The sequence below is a fragment of the Mangifera indica genome, chromosome 6 (genome assembly GCF_011075055.1).
Source record: "Mangifera indica cultivar Alphonso chromosome 6, CATAS_Mindica_2.1, whole genome shotgun sequence".
NCBI lineage: Eukaryota > Viridiplantae > Streptophyta > Magnoliopsida > Sapindales > Anacardiaceae > Mangifera > Mangifera indica.
In genome coordinates, this window is record NC_058142.1 from 11,836,526 (window position 1) to 11,857,893 (window position 21,368).

The following is a 21,368-nucleotide window of genomic DNA, read 5'->3' on the forward strand; positions in this document are numbered from 1 at the left end:
TTATATTCAAGTAGATCTAGAAGAAATCTACTTTATTTTAAATATATAAGAAATAATGATTATCACATTGAAACCATGAGTGACAATGGTGCAGAATTCATCTGCATAACTAGTAATACCTCTGAAAGAAGACTTATACTAGAAAATTACTCGTTTTATCATTTGAATTGTATTATATAATCATAAAGGCAATTGAAACCTACGTATTATTAAACCAAAAGGTTTTTTATCCAAAAGTCTTTATGTTTTGGCATGACCATCTTGGTTACCTAGGATCTATAATGATGTGTAGAATTGTTGAAAATTCACATGGACATGTAATATAGAATCATAAAATTTTATTGTCTAATGAAAAATTCTACGTTGCCCATTATCAAGATAATTTAATAATAAGATCATCTCCCTCCAAAATTGGAGTTGAATTTTCATCATTCTTACAAAGGATTCAAGTGGACATATATAAACTAATTCATCCATCAAGTGAGTCATTTCATTATTTGATAGTTTTAATTGATGCATGTGTACGATGGTCTCATGTTTGTTTATTGTAACTCAAAATGTTGTCTTTGCTAAAATATTAACACAAATTATCAAATTAAAGACACATTTTTCAAATTATTCAATCAAGTCAATACAGTTAGATAATTTTGGTGAATTTGCATCTAAGACATTTGATGATTATTGTATGTCTATAGGGATTGATGTTGAACATTTAGTCTCATATGTCCATATTTAGAATGGATTAGCTGAGTTTCTTTTCAAATGGCTCTAGGTAACTGTACGTACTTTACTACTAAGAACTCGATTACCAACTTCTATGTAGAGACATGTTATATTACATATTGCAACATTAATTCAGTTGTGACCTTTTTTCCTATTATCAATATTCTCCTTTACAATTGATTATTAGTCACCAACCTAATATATTCCATTTGAGGATATTTGGTTGCATTGTATATGTCCTTATTGCATTTCCTCAATGCACAAAACTGGGACTCTAATGTCATTTGAGAATTTATATTGGATAAATTCACCATCCATTATCAGATATTTGAAACTAATAATAGGTGATATTTTTACTGCACGATTTACAGATTATCACTTTGATAAAATAATATTCTTACCTTTAGAAGAAAAGAAAATGTCTCCCAAAGTTAGGCATAAAGTTACTTGGTATGTACCTACCATAACTCATCTAGATCCTCATATATCTTAAAGTGAAACTGAAGTGCAGAGGATAGTGCATTTACAAATTATTGTCAACCAAATGTCTGATACATTTGTAGATATGACAAAAGTGACAAAATCATATGTATTAGTTGTCAACATATTAGCAAGAATTAATGTGACTATTGAACAACCTATTCGAGCTATGATTGATAAATTTACTATACGCTAGAAGCGTGCTAGACTTGTTAGATCAAAGAACAATATTCCTCGAAAAAGAAAATTAAATAATCAAACTGATATCAATCATGATAATCCTAAAATGATTGAAAATTTCATACTTTCTAATATTCCTTTAGAAGAGGTTATGATCTCTAAAGAGACTCAAGAACTAAAGTGGCATAAACCTTTAAAGAACAGAAAAATGAAAATACTGAAATATTTTTAAATTATGCTTATACATGAGAGATGTGAAACTGTGAAATAGTTAACATTGATGATGTATTCTCATTTGCAGTAACTACTAAAATTATGAATGATGATGATTTTGAATCATATACTGTGGAAGAGTGTAGACAAAGACATGATTGGATTAAATGGGAAAAAACAATTCAAGCATAATTAACTTCTTTAGTAAAACGTCAAGTGTTTAGGCCTATAATTTCAACACTTAAGGACATACAGCCCATTGGATATAAATGGGTATTTGTGAGAAAAGTAAATGAGAAAAATGAGATTATTAAATATAAATCAAAGCTTCTAGCCCAAGGCATTTCCCAAATGTCAGGTATATAGACCTGGCCACGGGCCGGTTTGGCCCGTGAACCGGACCGAAACCGGCCCGGATAAACCCGAAACCGGAACCGACAGACCCGGAACCGGACTGAACCGAAACCGAAACCGTGGCTCTACGGTTCGGTTCCGATTCACATAAATTGAAACCGTAGAACCGCCGGTTCACACCGGTTTATGAACCGGGGGTTTACTGTGCTTAATCGAAAAAAATTTGAAATTTTTTTGATTTTTTTTTGAATTTTATTTAAAAAGGCAACGGTTCCCTGCGCAGGGAACCGTTGCCTTTTGGAGGAAAAATTACAGCGGACCAACGGTCCCCCGCAATTTTCAGTGAAGTTGCGGGGACGTCCCCTGCAATTTTTGGCATTTCAGTTCACCCCCCCCCCCCCCCCCCCCCCATTTCTAATTTTTTTTAAAAAAGTTTTTTTCTATATATATCCATTTAAATTCTATTCTCTCAAATCTCAATCTCTCTACTCTCTCACTCAATCTTTCAAACTCTCATTCTTATTCTTTAAAATCTTAATATTCTCTCAATCTTTCAATTCAATCAAATTTTCTTAAATTTAATTAAATTCTTTCTTAATTTTTTATTAATTTCAATTTCAATTTTTTTTATACAATTCATAATTAATTATAGAATTTATTTCTATAATTAATTTTATTTATTATTTTTTATTATCTTTTATAATTAATCATATAATTTATTTATATAATTAATTTTATTTATTATCAAAAAATGACAAGTAATGGAAATTATAGAATGTATTAGAATTGACAGTTCAATATCGGTTTCGAATCGAAACCGTCGGTTCCGAACCGGGGCCATGAACCGGAACCGACAGTTCCGAACCATGGATGAACCGTCCTGTTACGGTTTCGATTCAGGGTCCTTATATTTTCGAACCGTGAACCGACGGTTCCGAACCGAAACCGATGGTTTATGAACCGTGGCCAGGTCTACAGGTATAGACTTTAATGAAACATATGCACCTGTGATGGATATAACACATTCAAATATTTGATTAACTTAACACTCTTAGAAGGATTGAATATATGTATAATGGACATAGTTACTGTTTATTTATATAGAAACCTATATACTAAAATTTATATGAAATTCTTTGAAGAATTTAAATTGCAAAGATCATTGTATGAATTAAAACAATTCTGAAGAATGTGGTACAATCGTCTTAGTGAATATTTGGTAAAAAATGCTATGTGAATGACCTTTTATGTCCATATGTCTTTATCAAAATGTTAGAATTAGGATTTGTCATTGTAGCAATTTATATTGAAGACATGAATTTAATTATAATTCCTGAAGAGCTCTAAAAAATTATTAAATATCTGAAAAAAGAATATGAAATGAAAGAGTTAGGAAACACAAAATATTGTCTCAGCTTGTAGATCGAACATAATTCAAATAGAATATTTATCCATCAATCAACATATATTGAAAAATTGTTAAAATGCTTTAATATGAATACAACTTATTTTTTGAGCATCCCAATGATTGTTTGGTCTCTAGATTCAAAAAAGAACTTATTTCGTCCTATAAAAGAAGATAAAAAGATATTGGTCCTAAAGTACTATATCTTAATATCAATGGAGCCCTATTATATTTGTTCTAATGCACTAGATCGGATATATCATCGCAATCAATTCATTGGCCGGATTTAGCTCTGTACCAATCCATCGTCATTGGAACGGAATCAAACATATACTTCGTTACCTATGTGAAACTAGAAATTTGGGATTATTCTACTATGTCAAATCTAGTTTAGTTGGATATATAGATACTGGTTATCTTTTCGACCTTGAGATATGTTTTTACTTATAATGACACAACAATATCATGGTGCTCCATTAAATAGACTTTGATTGCAACATCTTTAAGTCATTCAAAGATTCTACTTCATGAAGTCAATCAAGAAGGCATATGATTACGGTCTGTCATCTATCGTATCCAGAATGCATGCAATCTTCTTTCTACAATAGATATTCTTTCCATATTATATGAAGATAATGTAGCATGTATTACCTAAATTTGAAGTGAATACATTAAAAGAGACTGAACCAAACAAATTTCATCAAAATTCTTTTACACTCATGAGCTCTAATAGAGCCGAAAGATTGATGTCAAGTAAATACGATCTATTGAGAATCTTACATTCTTGTTCACTAAGACATTACCGACATTAGCATTTGAAAAGTTAGTGTATAATATCGGTATGCGGCAGCTCAACAAATAACCAAAATTAATCTCACTACAAAGAAGGGGAGCATTTGTCAATAGGAGTAAATTTTTTAAGTTTATCATATATTGGACAAAATGTGCACTATACTCTTTTTTGCTTCACTAGGTTTTGTCCCATTAGGTTTTTCTAATAAGGTTTTTAATCAGTAGTTTAAGCACATCCGACTGTATTTTAGAAGACATTAAATAATTACATTCTTTTGATTTGGTTTTTATCCCATTTAGTTTTTTCTTAACAAAGTTAATATAATTATTTAGAAGTAATGGGAATCCAAAGGGAAGTGTTATATCACGTGGTGGATTTTCCCACCAATGAAATTATACTTACCTACCCTCATTTAATGTGGGTAGTGAATGAGTTGTGTACATTTATCTCACGGAATTGTTTTTTATTAGTTGTGGGGTAGTGTAAATATAGTATAAATAGCCCTTCACTCTTTGTTTCACATATATCAATTTGATATGTTTCAGTTCTTTATTTTGTAGTTTATTGTTTTTACTCTTTTATCTCTCTTCATTTGCTCTTAATTCCATGTACACTTCTTTCATTTTTCTTTTCATTTATTTAAATTGATATGACTTTTTGTCATTCCTAAGAAAAAACCAGTAAAATTTTCTTTTCTCCCCCCTTTTCTTTTTCTTCTTCCAATTTTCCTTACCTTTTTTTTCTCTTTCTCCTTCTTTCTCAACACCTCAGTAGGGTGTCATAAGGCTAGATTAGACCATAATGGTTTCTTAAACACTTGATTTGGCTTCTAAAGGCTTTAAAAGTGTCAAACATGACCTCAACTAACACTAATAAGTTAGGTTTGGCCTTACCAGCATCAAGGCCAAATTTAGCCTCTTAATAATGATAAGTAGGGCTGGATTTGAGCCGAGCCGAGCTCGGCTCGCAGTCAGCTCGAGCTCGGCTTGGCTTTTTAATGGCCGGCTCGAGTTCGGCTCGAGCTTGACTCGAGCCGAATTCGGCTCGGCTCGAGTTCAGCTCGTTTTCAGCTCGGCTCGGTAACGGCTCAGCTCGGCTTGTTTTTTATATCAAAACGACACCGTTTTGTATATATATATGGATCAAAACGATGCCGTTTTGTATAAAAAAATTTTTAAAAAAATATACCGAGCTGAGCCCTGCTCGTTTCGGGCTCGAACCGAGCCAAGCTGAGCCCGGCTCGTTTCGGGCTCGAACCGAGCCGAGTCGAGCTCGAGCTCGAGCTGGCTCGGCTCGAATCCAGCCCTAATGATAAGCTATCTAGAGGTCTTATGTAGCCTCTATTGTCACTACTGTTAAGGCTTTTAACATTTCGCAAAAATTATGAGGCCTCTAGTGGCCTTAAGTAGCATATTAAAGGCCCTTAGGATCTCTAGTGGCTTTTGCTAAAATGTGAAGATAGTATCACATAAGTCAATTGATTTTGTGTAATATGAGTTTTGATATCTACACTTATAGGTCCAATATATTCTGACTTGGTATCAGAGCCCAAAATCAAATAGGTGGGTTTAACAACCTAAAGTGATTATGATACCAAATAGCAACGCACCCAACCGAACGATGAGTCTAAGAGCCTATAATAGTTGTATTTGAATAAGGATGTTAGAGATTAAAGTCTCATATCTAATAAAAAACAACGTAAGTGAGTGGTATATAAATATGGTAGATTAGATCTTAACACAAGTCAATTAATTTTGTGTAATATAGGTTTCGATTTCTACATTTTTAGGTATAATATATTTTGAAAACAACACTATGGCTGGTGGTGAGCAGGTGTTCTATCATTTTTCAAAGGTTAAAATCATTTGTGCAGTCCTTAATTAAACATGGCTCAGTTCATCTTTAGAACAAGCGAGTTCTTTAATAGTTTCTAAACATTGGCGGTAGAGTGATGTACGATCCAATTTAGTATGGTTTGAGAGTTTTTTTTAAACAAAACTAAAAAGCGATTTAGAAAATTTTTAAACCAAACCAAACCAAACTGAAAATATAGTTTGGTTCGGTTTAAACTATAATTATCAATATCCTATGATACAAGATACGTATCCTATGATACGATATGATATAAATAGAAAACGATAAATATCATAAAGTATATCGAATTAATATGATATAATAAACGTATCATATGATACGTATTGTATCCTACGATACGACACATATTACTAATATGGATCGATATATTTTTTAGAGAAAATGATGGTGCAGTAGAGATGTATATAAAAAATTTTAAATATTAAAAGTGTTTGTAATATTTTTCAAAATGATTATGTGTCAATTATAAATTCTTATTATTTTATTTTTTAAAAGGCGTATCACATGATATAATACACAATATGAAAAACTGAGCTTTCAATAGACAGTTCAACTATCATAGATTGAACATTTTAAAATTTTATATATATATATATGGTATGAAAATTCGATTTATGAAAAAATAAATATAAAAAAGGTTATACACCTAATTGTTTATTGAAAAATTCTGTCAAACATAGTTATATATATGTATTTTTAAAATGTGATTCATGGTTTGGTTCGGTTCAGTTTGAAAATCGTCTAAATCGTAAACCAAATTAAAAAAACGGTTTAAAAATTTTTTAACTTAAACCAAACTATTTTCATACTAAACCAAATCAAATCGTAATTTTTAAGTTGTTTGATTCAGTTTTACGATTTGAACCAAATTATATACATCTCAAACTTATAATGAGAGTTTGACAATGTTACCTAGATTAAGGAAGATAATTCGACCCTCAAAATCGAAATTCTTTGACACACCTACTTTTGAATGAAAACTATATCTCAACCATCTCTCACTTATTTCACCCCTTTTTTTAATATCTTCTAACTCATCAAATATTGAATTATTTTTAAAATTTTTAAATTATTATAAATAAATTTTTTAATAATTAATAAATAGATAAATATTTTTCAAATGAGAACAAAAATAGAAGGAAAGAGAAAATTTTTGCCGTGGGAATGCGGAGGGGACATGATTTCCTAATAATTCTTGTATCAGAGACAGAAATTATTTTTTCATAAAAACGGGAGCAAAATCGAGAATAAAAAGGGAAACGGGGATTGGGGTATTCATTTGTTGAAGGATCTATCTATTGCTATCCCTAATCCGAATTGAAACAGGTTGATTTACAGCCTTAAGGCTTTGACAATTCGATTTGACGAAAATAGCCTCAACAAGTGTCAAATTTGCACGAGAAGCTTCGAATGTCCGAGTCAATTGACCAATATGTCACGAAATCTTTTGTGGCTAGCTAAAAATTATATTATATTGTAGGAAAATAAAAAATTATCTAAGTTGGCACAGTGACAGTACGTAGCTTCTGAACAATTCATCATTCACTGGCCATACAGGCTCTCTTAACTAGCATACATTCACACAGCAAAAAGAGAAAAAGAAGATAATTTCCTTTGAAGAAACCGCTGATTCCTCATAAATCTCCGCCATTTATAACCCCCTCATTATCACTCTTTAAGTTTCATACTCATACACGAAGATAGTGGAACAAGACTAACTAAGAGAGAGAAGAGAGAGTTTCACATTCTTCAAGGCTAGTTGCTGAAGAGAGCTGTGATATCTGTCCAGGTGGAGGCTTTGTGCAGTTTTTACCATGAGGAAAAACATATTGTTGATACTTCAGTGTCTTTTACTTCTGGAATGCTATCTGGGTATGTTCTTTCTCTTGTTATAACCTTATTTTTTTTTTTTTTGTATTAACATTTTCTAGTTTCTTTTCCTTGCTCTTGGTTTTCTATGTCATTTTCATTTTAATTTTGTTTCATGTTGTGGTTCAGTTGGGTTTCGTTGATTCACTTACCGCCTTTATTGAAGGTTCAGAAACTGTTTCCTTTATTTACAGAAACATTTTCATTTTCCAGAATATTTTGAAGTCTTAATACGTTAAGAAAAAAAAGAGAAAGCCTTTTTCAGAGGCAACATTGAACAGTCTGTTTATCATTATGAAAGTTAAGCCCTTGTACCCAAGTTGCCTTCAAATTTTTCTGTCTTCTTAATTATTTTCCTTGTTGAAACTGTTGTTACTTTTATGCATACGTTTTAACTTAAAAGGAGGAAAGAGGAACGGGAAAATCTTTATATCTCCAATTAAGTGCTTTATTTGTTTAATTTAAACATAAAAAAATCCCCTTCCTTGACCGAAAATGAGGCACATAAATACTTAATATGCTCTAGCTCTAGGCTAAGCTCAAATAAATCTTGTGATGATTTACATTTTTTGTCCTGTAATTATGTTTTAACTTTTATTATTCCTCTATATTTGATTAATTTTATGGAAGAATGTTTAAGTTGAAATTTGGTGAGAGGGATAATCGAGTTGATAAAATATTGCATATTGACGGATAGAGAATGGAGGCAGAGGCAGACATCCTTTGCTTCCCCAATGCGTCTTGTTTTGTGCTATATGAGGACATTAAATTGGACTATAAATTTATACTTTCCATAGCTTTATCACCTCAAAAATGTTTCCATAGCTTTAAAGTATATTATATTGTTTTGATTGTCTATACATTGTTGGCTATTAGATACTATTGATTTTTTTTTTTTTCTGGGCATATTTTACATTTTGTTGCCTTTTGATTTATAAAACAAAAATATTAGCTTCAACAATGGAGGCAGCAGATGCAGGAGTTCCAGTAACAGTTATGTCACCTCCAGAAGGTAACACAACATTCCTTGATGGAACAACATGGTGCGTGGCCCTTAATGGAGTTTCACAGATTGATTTACAAAATGCATTAGACTGGGCCTGCGGACTGGGAATGGCTGACTGCAATGCCATCCAAAAAGGTGAAGCATGTTTCGAACCAGACACGCTCGTCTCTCACGCCTCCTTCGCATTCAATAGCTATTATCAACAGAATGGCAATTCCGATATTGCTTGCAATTTCGGAGGAACTGCCACTGTAACAAAACGCAATCCCAGTGAGTAATCTTCTATATATATATTATCAAAGTTATTCAAATGTGATAAGAGACATTCAGAGCTAACCACTTTTATCATATGGCGCTGATTACAGGTTATAACAAATGTGTGTATGCCTCCCCGGGGTATGTGTTGAGTTGAGAGGGCAAAATTTTGTTGATATAAAATGCCTGTATGTATACATAATTTTTTTTTTTAAAATGTATAAATGATTTTTGTCATTACTTTTATTTTCAGATCTGTAGGCTCTTCAGCACCTCCATTTTACAAGCAAAAACCAAGCTTTATTTGGTGGAAGATTGTCGGGATTGTAGTGCTTTTGTACTTGACAAGCTGACCCACAAAGCTGAATAATCTGTGCATGCTTTTGCCAAACTATTCGTTTTGTTGCAACGAGATTTCAAAAAAGTGTTTAGATTATTAGCTTTTTGTAGAGGTGATTAAGTTATTCCAATCTTGGTTCTTAGACAGGGAATCTTATATATGTATTATTATTATGCAAATTCTGTCTTTTCTTTACAGTCATATTCACTTCTTTTTGGTCCCCTTATTACTTTTATGTCTATTACAAACGTATATGTTTTTGTTTCTGAGCCTACTTCAATTCTACAACCATGAGTTTGATTAATACATCTCGGTAGAGTTTTAAGTAAAGAGTAGAACAAATAAATACACTGGTGGGCAGGTTTGAAGGCCATCGGGCATTTCCCACCCAAGTTTCAATATACGTAAATGTACGCCCATAATGTGTTAAAAAACTTAAATATTTATCTATAAATCAACTGTCATTAAAATAAAATTATTATTTTATCAATAATATTAAAAAATATCTTCTTTTTTTTTATTTCCTCTTGAGTTTTCAAAATTTGCATTTTATCCTCAACCTCAATTTGAAAAATAACTCCCCCTTTTAAAAAAAAAAAAACTCTAGGGTTCACTGCAAATTTCAATGATGATGACGGTCAAGGCCAATTAGTTTTGGTGTCGACCACTTTCTATGTGTTTATCTTTGTTGTCACCAACGACGTCAGGCAAAAGCCAATAAAGCCCTGATGGTGACGAAGTCTCAAGACGAAAAGTTTTCATCGAATCAGCTCTAGACAACAAGAATTCATTGTGTTTTTCGTATTTTCAGCTTCAAATCTAGATGACAATCGATAAAGACCCAACTTTGGCCACAAACGTAATAAATTTTTACCATCTAAAGCCTCTTCATCTTTAGGCTTTGTCACCGTCAAGACTTTGTTGCCCTTTGTTTGACGTCGATGGTAGCAATACAGGGAGACACATAAAAGGTGGTTGACATAAGAATCACCATTGTCGTCACTATTGCCAAAGCTTTCAATAAACCTTAAGAATTTGAGAAAAAAAAGCTTAAAATATATATTTTTAATATTATTAGTAAAATAATTATTTTATCTTAGTTTTAATAAAAAACTTAAAAAAGTTAATATCCACATAAATATTTAAATTAATTTTAAAAAATTAATCGATCGATAAATATTTAAATTTTTAAAATTTTAAAATTATGTGTTTATTTTTACTTTAAAAATTGGATTAAAAATAGCCCTTGGGCTCGGTTTGAAGGTGACAGTTTTGTCCTTTTGAAAGCTGTCGAGAAACAGTAAAGAAGCTGATGGCTGACATGGTATCTCTGGATTTTTTTACCGAATTTGCCCTATATACATAAACGAAGGCAGGCAAGAAAAGTTCGCGCAAACTAAATGCAATATTAGAAAAGATAAAAAATGTAAAATAAATAGATGGCGATGGTGACATAAATTGTCGCTTCGTCATTGCCGATGAAATGAAAGCCTAGCCTAGGGCAGTGTTATCTGAAGACTGAACCAATGCATCACAGCTTTTCCAAGGCGCAGTGATACGGCAGGCCTACAACCTCGTCTCAAGTGGCAGAGTGGCAATGGAGAACGCACCACCAAACATTCAAGTTTTACATCGAATTAAATTAAATTCTTAATATATGGTTAGTTATGATAATATTTTATTGTAAAAATAAAATATTAATATAAAATAAAATTATGTTAACAATTATTGAATAAAAAATATTATTATTATCATATTTAATAAAATTAGATACAAATTAATAAAAATAAATAATTATTATATTTAATTGAAAATAATAAAAAATATTAAAATATTATTTTACTTAAATACTTTTTGATATAATTATTATAAAATATTTTTCATATTATTTTCTATTTTAATTGAAAAATTAGAGTATTCCTCTCCTAAAATATTCATAAATAAAAATATAATAAAATTAAAATTATATTAGTAATATTTTAATATTTAAGATGAAGTTGTTAATCAAACTATTTTTTATATTATCTGTTATATTATTATTAATAATTAAAAATTATCAAAAAAATTATTATTTATAAAACAAACAAAATAATAAAAAATAGATTATTTAAATCATTATTTTATGCCACAAAGATTTATCTTATACATAAAAAAAAAAAAAAAAACTCATATCAGGTTTTTCTCTCTTTCTTTAACTAAATTTATAATTAATGTGGTTTTTTTTTTCAAGTTATAACAAATATTAATCATGGGATAATCATCTAAACTCCCAATCATTCTCTTGATAAACAATAAATTCCAAGTAAAAAGTAAATAGTAGTTTTTTGATCAAGTACTGAAGTAGAATACAGAGTACTTGTAGACACTACTTTTAAACTTATTTGGTTATGATGGCTATTACAAGACATGATAGTCTCTCAATCCAGTGCTGCCACCATCTATTCGGATAAACAAAGTACCTTTCAGATTACCAATAATAATATTTTTCATAAGCGTACTAAACACAGGGAGATTGATAGTTATTTTATTCGTCATCATCTTGTTAATGACACCCTTCATCTCACTTTCATACATTCTATTAATCAAATAGCAAACGTCTTCATTAAGATTCATTCTCTTGGACTATTTCATGACTTACATTTCAAACTCAATTTGGCAAATTCTTTGGCTACTTGAGTTTGAGAGGGGATTTTAGAATATATTCCAAATATATGGCTTTTATCTGAAACATATCCTAAATATGTAGTTTTTGTTTTATAATATTGTATATTTATTATATTGATTTATGTTTCTTTATTTAATATTTTATATTTATATAAATTCATGTATTATTCAAACTGTTATATATTAAAAATATAAGTTGTTCATTTTTTCATAATAAACTATTAAAAAGAGTTTTGACATCTAGTTTAAGTGTTAGATTTAAGGAAAATAAATTAAAATAACTTAATTTTATTGCAATTAAATGATATCAGCCAACACTTTATATATCAATAGGGATATGACCAGGATCTCAAATTAATATTCATTTTACTTTTATCTCTTTCAGTAAAAACCCTTGCCTCTCAAACATGTTTTCATTCAAAATATCATCTAAAATTTTGCTAAAAATTAAAGAAATTTGACAACAAATTTATCTTAATATATAGTTTGTTATTTTGTTTGAATAATTGAAATTGAAATTTTAAAATTTCCTAAGGTGGGAGCGACAGTAGAAATGATAGGACTCATCACTCATACTCTTCATTTTTCTCTCCTAATTAACTTATGTTTTTAAGTCATATCTTAATTGTTATTATTAATTTGAGTTATATGGATAATTGTTAACCTTATTTATATGATTTAGAGTTAAATTTTGTGTAAAATATGTAGAAATCTTTAATAGAATTAAGATAGGAGTGGTAAAAGTGATAAATTCTACCTCATTATTTCATTGATTCTAGTTAGTTTGTAGATAATTTTAGATATAAGAATAGTTTATTTACTCATCTACATTATTATGGAAGATTCATCTAATTTTAAGAAAGGTGTTTGGTTCATATATGGTTGTATGAATTGACAGGTTAGGTAGTTTTTATTTCTTTAGTAACGGTTTCTTTTTAATTGTGGAGATGTTTTGTTTTGTTTTAAGTGACTTGAATAGGCATAAACACCCTCTTTGATTATGTGTTGTTTTTCAGTCACTCGTTATAATTAATCTTTGTAAGCTTAATCGATGCAATGGGTGTTATTTTTATTTGTTCATTTCATTATGTTCCAAAACTTATCTGGTGAATTTTGTTTCATTGCAATATACTCTATCTTGATGATTGGTAATTACCTTTTACCTAACCAAATTGCGTGGAAGAAAGCACAATACAATAGATAGATAAAATTCTATGTCAACGCATATAAACTGGAAATAATGGATCATATAACAAAACATCTTGAGCAGATCGCATTGATTCCATATATAAAAAGTATTCTAACTCATCATACTCTTTCAGTCCAATGAGGGCATTATACAGTTTAACTTTGGGGAGGGATATTTTTAACTTTTTTATTTTGACATTATTTCACATTTTTTCAAGTGTTCTTGTTTTACATTAGGCACATATGCATGCAAACCTAGACTAATAGGCAAAAATTTATAAGGTTACGACTAGTGCATAGTAAGAGCCATATCCATTAGTCACATTAGCTGTTTTGAAATCAATTTCATATTCTGTAAAATTTTGTTTTCGCCTACATGAGCTAGTAGAACCAAGGACATAAGGTCAACTATAAACATTTTATATTGAATTAAATTTTTCTCACTTAAGAGGTCAAGGGTGTGAAAGCGTCCAAGATTGGCAAGGAAGGAAGCAAAACTGGTAATTTCCCTTAGGGATTGTTTAATGCAACCAACTTCTAAGGTCATGGATGTTTATTTAAAGAGAGTTTATTTATGTTTAACTTGTCTAGTACTTCCTAGAACTCAATCAAGTGACCTTTCAATGTGAAATCTTAGGAATCATACTAAGAGGAAATTGATATAGGCACCATTTTCTTTCATAACCCAAAAAGCCTATCTTACATAATCCCTCACTATCCCTATATTTACACAATCATTTGCTAGCCCTTTAAGACACTAACTGCATTTGAATAGGCCATGTAGATGCATTTATTCGTAACCTACAATCCCTCACCAAGCCTAGATTTGAGCAAGCCATACCATAATCGTATAAGCATTTGATCAAGGGTAGAAGATTGGCAATATGTTCAATCCAAGTTTGAGGAAGAACAACAAGGAGAATGCAAGAAAGGAGTATCATAACAAGTGCCCCTAAGACACTTGAAAATAAGTTTGGGGAAAAATGTCTAATATAAAAAAGAAAATTGAATAAAGCAAGGGAAACTTGTATAAAATCAAGAACGAGAATGAAAGAGTTGTTTCCCTATATCAAAACAAGAAAGAGAGCCTTGAAGCAAAAAAAGGCAATTCTCAGACTGAGTTATATGCAAGTGCCTAGATCCTAGCCTTGAAAAGATGCTTGTGTGTTTGTATAAAGAATACCTTATCTAGTTCATTACATGAACCAATAACCCTTTGGCCATGTTGCAACCAAAGGAAAAACTTGTTAATTTCTCAAAGTATAAAGTCTACATTAGTGGAGATAGGAAGCATGATCTGATCTATAAGGTTTGGATTGCATTAGTGCTAAGGGGTTGTGGTAGTGAATTAAACGTGTAAATGCTTAATTTGAAGTGCAACAAACTCGATTGTGATGGTTGTGTGAGGTAATTCTCGGACTGAGTTATATGCAAGTGTCTGGATCCTAGCCTTGAAAAGATGCTTGTGTGTTTGTATAAAGAATACCTTATCTAGTTCATTACATGAACCAATAACCCTTTGGCCACGTTGCAACCAAAGGAAAAACTTGCTAATTTCTCAAAGTATAAAGTCTACATTAGTGGAGATAGGAAGCATGATCTGATCTATAAGGCTTGGATCACATTAGTGCTAAGGGGTCGCGATAGTGAATTAAACATGTAAATGCTTAATTTGAAGTGCAACAAACTCGATTATGATGGTGGTGTGAGGGTAGTTCTCAGGAAAAATTGAGATGCTTGAGATGTTTGCCAAGCTAAGATCGCCTATTGGCGAATACAACTCTTTTTAATAATAGATTTTGTTGGTTTTTTGAAATACTTGTGTACTAAAGGGATATTAAATGTATAGTGCATTTTCACCGTATTTTATTTTTGTTTTTGTTTTGCTAGAGAATAAAAGTAACAAAGGTTTAAGTTTGAAGGAATTTGTTGCATTTAGATTTTAAGTCATTTTCGTGTCTTAGGTTGACATTTTGTTTCATTTTAAGTAAAATAATTAGGACATAAGAGTAAATTTTTATTAATTCTCATAATCCAGTTGATTTTTATTTTTTGTAGAAAAAGCATGAATATTCAAGAAAAGAACATTGAAATAAAAAAGAAAGCATGACACATTTCTTGATTGCATTAGGAAATCAAAGACATCAACATAGAAACAGCAAAGAAATCTAAGTGACTAGAATCAAGCATAAATTAGGAAGATACGTGGATCTAGAAAAAAGTGGATTCAACGCTAAGCAAATCTAGATAAAATCAAGGAATCATATTTCTGAAAGGAAAGACGTTATATAAAGACTTGCTAAGGAGTAAAGAAGAGAGCTTTAAACCTTTTAAGATTTATTACAACTTTTCGCGTTCAAGAGCTTTCTAGTGATTTAGTGATCACATTTTACTCTCTAAAATTTTGTAAGCCACCAAAAGATGATGAACTTGCCACACATTAACAATCTACTTGAGGACGACAATCAACAATCCGAGTGCAAATACAAGCAACAATCACAATCTTTCTCTTTGCCTTGAATTTGCAATGTTTTTATATATTTGTTGTTATGTTTCGATTTATACATTAGTGGCTAAGTTTTGCTATTCTAGGAACTAAGAGGGATCCCTCAGTCCCCATGAACTTGTAGTATTTTATATTTTATAATTTAATAATATCATCGATGTTTGATTTAATGAATGGATCTATAGTGTCTTGTGTTGAGTATAGGGTCTAACTTTACACATGTTAGTAGGCTCACATAGATATCGAAAGATAGGTATGAAGTTAGTGCAAACATTCGTTAAACCTAAAACTTTGATACTAGAAATAGATCAAATCCTGGTGGAGTCATTTGAATCATAGATCATAAAAGGTACGTGTTATCTGAGTATCACAAAAGTAAGTGTTTGTTTAATATGTACACATTTAGTCAACATTGCAAGAGGAATTAGGATAAATTAGGATATCCAAACATTAACATATCACGATTACCGAAGGAACTTAACATCATCTACAAGTTTGTGTGCAACTATTAGTGAAATATTACTTCCTAGAAGCTTTTATTATACCAGTTCTATAACTATAATACCATTGCAATTGTTAGTTGCATTAGTGGTAGTAATACTAATAGGATAGTTAGAGTCGTATTTCAATATTTTAACATTAATAAAACTCGATCTTCTTAGTTAATATAGATCTAGAAATGAATTAGTAGTTCATTTCCTAATCCTTGTGGGATCGATATTTATTATATTACTTGACGACTTGTGCACTTACAAGTAAGACATAACAAATATCCTCGAGGAGTTGTTGTATATGTTGAGGACTGTGGAGTAAGATGTGAAGAAGGCTACTATTAATGTACTTGTGGTTGATGTTAAAACACCTAAAACCAAGGACAAGGAAAGGGCTAAGGCCAAGTCTAAGTCAAAGTCCAAGGCCCAAATGTTGTCTGCTAGTACTACATAACCCACTAGTGGTGTGAGAAAAGGAAAGGTTATTTGTTTCTTTTGTGGCAAGTCTAGTCACTAGAGAATACATTGTAAGGCCTTCCTAAAAGCAAGAAAAAGAAAGTTGTTTCAACTTTAGGTATGTTTGTCATTGAGATAAATTATTCTTTTTGTTCTTCCTAGGTTGTAAACACAAGATTTCGTTCTCATATTTGTTTTGATATATAGGAACTATGATAGAGTAGATTGCTCGTCAAAGGGAAAGTTGACTTACGTGTTGGAAATAGAGCACATATTACAACATTAACCGTAAGATCTTATTATCTTAGGTTGTCTATTCGACTAGTTTTAAAATTGAACAATTATTATTATGTTTCTTCTATTTCTAAAAACTTAATTTTTGTGTCTATATTAAGCAAAGTAAGATATTCGTTTTCTATTGTTAATGTTATTACAACCATTAATTTGAATAATATTCTCTATGAAATAGTTGAATTGTGTAATGGTTTATAAGTTTTAAAACTTGATAATAAGGTAGTCAATATGCAAAAATAAAAGATTAAAAAAAAAACTGAATACCTCATATTTGTGGCATTGCAGACTAGGCCATATAGAATCAAAACATATATCAAAACTTCTCAAAGAAAGAGTTTTACAATCATTTAACTTTCAGTCATATGATAAATGTGAATCGTGCCTATTAGGTAAGATGGCCAAAGCACTCTTCACTTGACACGGTGAAATGGCGTTTGAATTATTAAGGATCATACACAGTGATATGTATAGGCCTATGATAGTGCATGGCAAATATGGGGAATCTTATTTTGTCATATTTACTATTGACTTCAGTAGATATAGCTATGTATTTTTTATGAAACACAAGTTTGAATACTTTGAAAAATTCAAAGAACTTAAGAACAAAGTAGAAAAGTAACTTCAGAAACATATAAAAATCCTCTGAAATAATAGAAGAGGTGAATACCTAAGTACTAAATTTAGAGAATAATAAGATAGAATATCAACTCACCCTTTTTAGTACATATCAACATAATGGTGTATCTGAATGGAGGAATAGGTTCTTGATCAAAAAGAAATTTGCATGGTGTATCTGAATAGAGGAATACTTATAAAGCACAATTGGTTGCTAAAGGTTTCATCAAAAAATATGACATTGACTATGATGAAATCTTTTTGTCTATTGTAATGTTTAAGTCTATCAGGATTATACTTACGATTGTTATATACCACAACTATAAAATCTGGTAAGTGGATGTTAAGGTTGTCTTCCTGAATGGTAACCTAGTAAAGGATATGTATATGACACAACATTCATTTGTTTGTATACCCTACCTATTCATAGAGCCTTAACAACATTAAATGATTGGTTTCAGCCTCTACTCTGTTTATGCTTCACATGGATACCAAGGCACTAGCTCATAGTGGGTTGGACAACATTCTCACAATCACATAAAGATCGAAAGAGCCTCTAAATATAGGTATTGTGTTCCTAACACACTATATGTATATTGTTAAACATGTTTAGTAAAAACAACTCCTAAAATGTGATCCACCATGGGGTTTTTGGGTTTGTTTGATTTTTAAAATATATTCCACTATGTCGCCAAATTCTAACATATGAAAATTCCTAACATAAAGTTCGTTGATTAGTGTCCTTAGATTGAGAGATATATCATTATCAAGACTAGGGATCTGTTGATTGGCTAAAGTTTCTTGGGACATAGATAGTTTGTTGATTGAAAGTCTAGGACTTACCAAGAAATGAAGAGTTCATTGATTGAAGGTTCATCAATTGATTTAGCCTAGATCATGTGTCTGTCGAATGACGATAAATGATTAGACAACTTGGACTAGAGATAGATTGCATAAAGAGTGGTCAATAGAGTGGGTATGCTGATTCCCTAAGATTCAGGTTAAATATCGATAACCTAAGATCAAGATCATGATAACCTAGGTAGTTGAGGAAAAAGATAGATGGATACTTGAGATTATATTATACATCATCTCTACTTACTAAGTTTTGTACTCACTCCCTTCCTTTGCATTTCACAAGTGATAGGATTAGAGGTGCTACAACAACAAGATGACGACTTAGTGATGGAGCAGCATGCGAGAGACTTATAGGCATAAATAAACTGATTGATAAAGTTTGATAATATTATAATTATAGATTTTATTTTATTTTCTAGTACTAGACTATTTGTTGAGTGGAGATTTATTATTATGCTTAGGGATTGTTCCATAAAACTTAGTTTTATTTTTTTATAATAAAGACTTTGATGAATTATATGAATATGAGATTTTTGCATGCTAATATAAGGTTCATGGATTAATTTTGATTATCCTATTCATATATAGTAGATTTTAGTAACACTTTACTCCAAATGATAAGATATTTGGGGTGGGTATTACACACCCAAGAACGAAAAATGGAGAATAGCCAAAAAGATGACACACCAAAGCAAATGAGACCACCTAGATGAGTCCTAACACCTAGAAGCACGGGATGCACTAACAAGAACAGAGACACCAAGAAGAAAATGACACAAAATAGTAAACTTTTAAGTTTTTTTTTTTTTTAAAGAGTTACAAACTACAAGTTTTAATCTAATAATTTTCTCTTATTTGAAGAAAATTTTAGTGGTAATATATTTTTGCTTTCAATCTAAAACATTCTTAAGTACTTAAATTTGCTTTCAATCTAAAACATTCTAAGTACTTAAATTTATTTCTTTTAATGAATATGTCTTTCAAAATTATATTATAAAATGTTTTAAAGAGAACTTGAATTCTTTGAAATTTGGTTAGAATGACTTACTGTTGAATACATTTGCTTTTAAAGTGCGGACCAATAGAAGCACAAAGAAAGTAAAAACCAAATTTTGAGTTGGGGTTTATAATTAGATGGGAAAATAAAAATGTAGATTAAAAAACCTATATTCTATAGAGTATTTTTTATAGAGGATAAAATTGTAATTAAGTAAAAAAGAAATAATGAGGTGTGAATGGTCGATAACATCACTCTCGAAATTTTATGTGAAATTAATATTAATATATGAATGATTTTTTATAAGTATTATATTGATTTTTTGAATTGATTACTTAAGAGGAGGTATTTGGTTGTGATAATTTTTTAATTATCAAATAATTTATTTTTTATTATTAATATTAAATTTTTTATTATCGAATTGATGTAATAAGTAATATAAAAATAATTTAATTAATACATACATCTTAGTTATTAAAAATGATTAAAAGTATTCCTAATTTTATAAAAAAATTACTTATTTATTTATTTATGATAAAAACACTTTTTTATTCAATTAAAATAACAAATAACCGTAAAGCCCCATTACGGTATTTTGTCGTTATCCAAAAAATTATTAAGATAACAATACTCTTATTCTAAATTTAGATTACCCTTATATCACCCATCAGTATTTATCAACACTACCAGAACACTTTCACTATTGACAAAAATTGCACTATAATGTCCCTCCCAATTGAAAACCCTCTAATTGTCATAAAGAGACCTTAATAGATTCACGTCTAAGAAGTTTGTGTAATAAAACATAAAATTCTGACAAGTTAGATCAGAATTAAAAATTTCAAAAACACATCACATAAAAACTTTGATTAACTTGTTCTCAATTCTCAATTTGTGTCTATACACAAATTGAGACTTCAGTTATAAAAGAAAAATCTCACTATAATTTAGTCATATATGTATGAGTTTTAACTACGAATACCTAGTCAAAATACAAATACTTAGTCATATATGTATGAGTTATAAATAAATATTCTAAAATAGTAGTATCAACATGAATGTATTCTTTTAACTATACTAAAATCTCTGGTTCTCGCATGACTTCACCTAACCTCAACTCGCAACCCATCGCTTTATATGTTACCTGCAAAAACATGAAAATAAAAAAGGTGAGTGCTATTCAATCAATAGGGTATTGATCACTTTAGCCCACATGAAATGTTCTAGACCTACATTCAAACTTAGTGGTTACATAACTTAATATCCCAAAACATGCATCGTGCATTCGGTTACTTCATAACATGGCACAAACAATTGCTAATCTCAATGCATTCATAACTCATGCATCTTAATGACATTAATGTTGAAAACTTTTGCTATGAAAATCTTTTATCTCTGCTGATCACACTAAGTTGAGGCTTGGATTCAAAAACCTAGCCAATAGCTAAATATTCTATTGCAATCCCATTTTCATGCACACAAACCATGTAACTCTCTTTAACTCTTGCTGAATAAACTTTAAAACATGTCTAAATCTTGCGAACATTTATCAATATTGTCATACTTTACTCAACTGGCATAACTATTATTAGCGTATCTTAATTACTCATTAGTCATACATCAAGTTCAAAAACATGCTTAAAAACTCTTACTCTTATGCATTCAAGACATTCATTGGAAATGGTTAAAACATGCTTCGAGAAGTTTTTTGAAAGAAAAAAGGGCAATGTCGTGATATTGACATTCTTCCTATGACGCTTACATGTTGTTGTTGCTCATGATAAAAACATATGTTGTGTGTTGGTT

At 30.4% G+C, this 21,368-nt stretch overlaps 1 protein-coding gene across 1 annotated transcript; it reads left to right on the plus strand.

Moving 5' to 3' along the window:
- The first annotated feature begins 7,527 nt into the window (after positions 1-7,527).
- LOC123219498 (glucan endo-1,3-beta-glucosidase 13-like) lies at positions 7,528-9,714 on the plus strand. Its single transcript, XM_044641488.1, has 4 exons — positions 7,528-7,895; positions 8,845-9,168; positions 9,264-9,294; positions 9,407-9,714. Exons 1-4 carry the CDS (start codon positions 7,838-7,840, stop codon positions 9,504-9,506), a joined length of 513 nt encoding a protein of 170 aa, XP_044497423.1. The 5' UTR covers positions 7,528-7,837; the 3' UTR covers positions 9,507-9,714.
- The last annotated feature ends 11,654 nt before the right edge of the window (positions 9,715-21,368 follow it).

Excerpts from the sequence above, each read along its gene's own strand:
- LOC123219498 (XM_044641488.1), top strand. The coding sequence starts at position 7,838 with ATGAGGAAAAACATATTGTTGATACTTCAGTGTCTTTTACTTCTGGAA. Across the intron at positions 7,896-8,844 it reads ACTTCTGGAATGCTATCTGG|CTTCAACAATGGAGGCAGCA; the intron begins GTATGTTCTTTC and ends CAAAAATATTAG. Across the intron at positions 9,295-9,406 it reads TGTGTGTATGCCTCCCCGGG|ATCTGTAGGCTCTTCAGCAC; the intron begins GTATGTGTTGAG and ends TTTTATTTTCAG.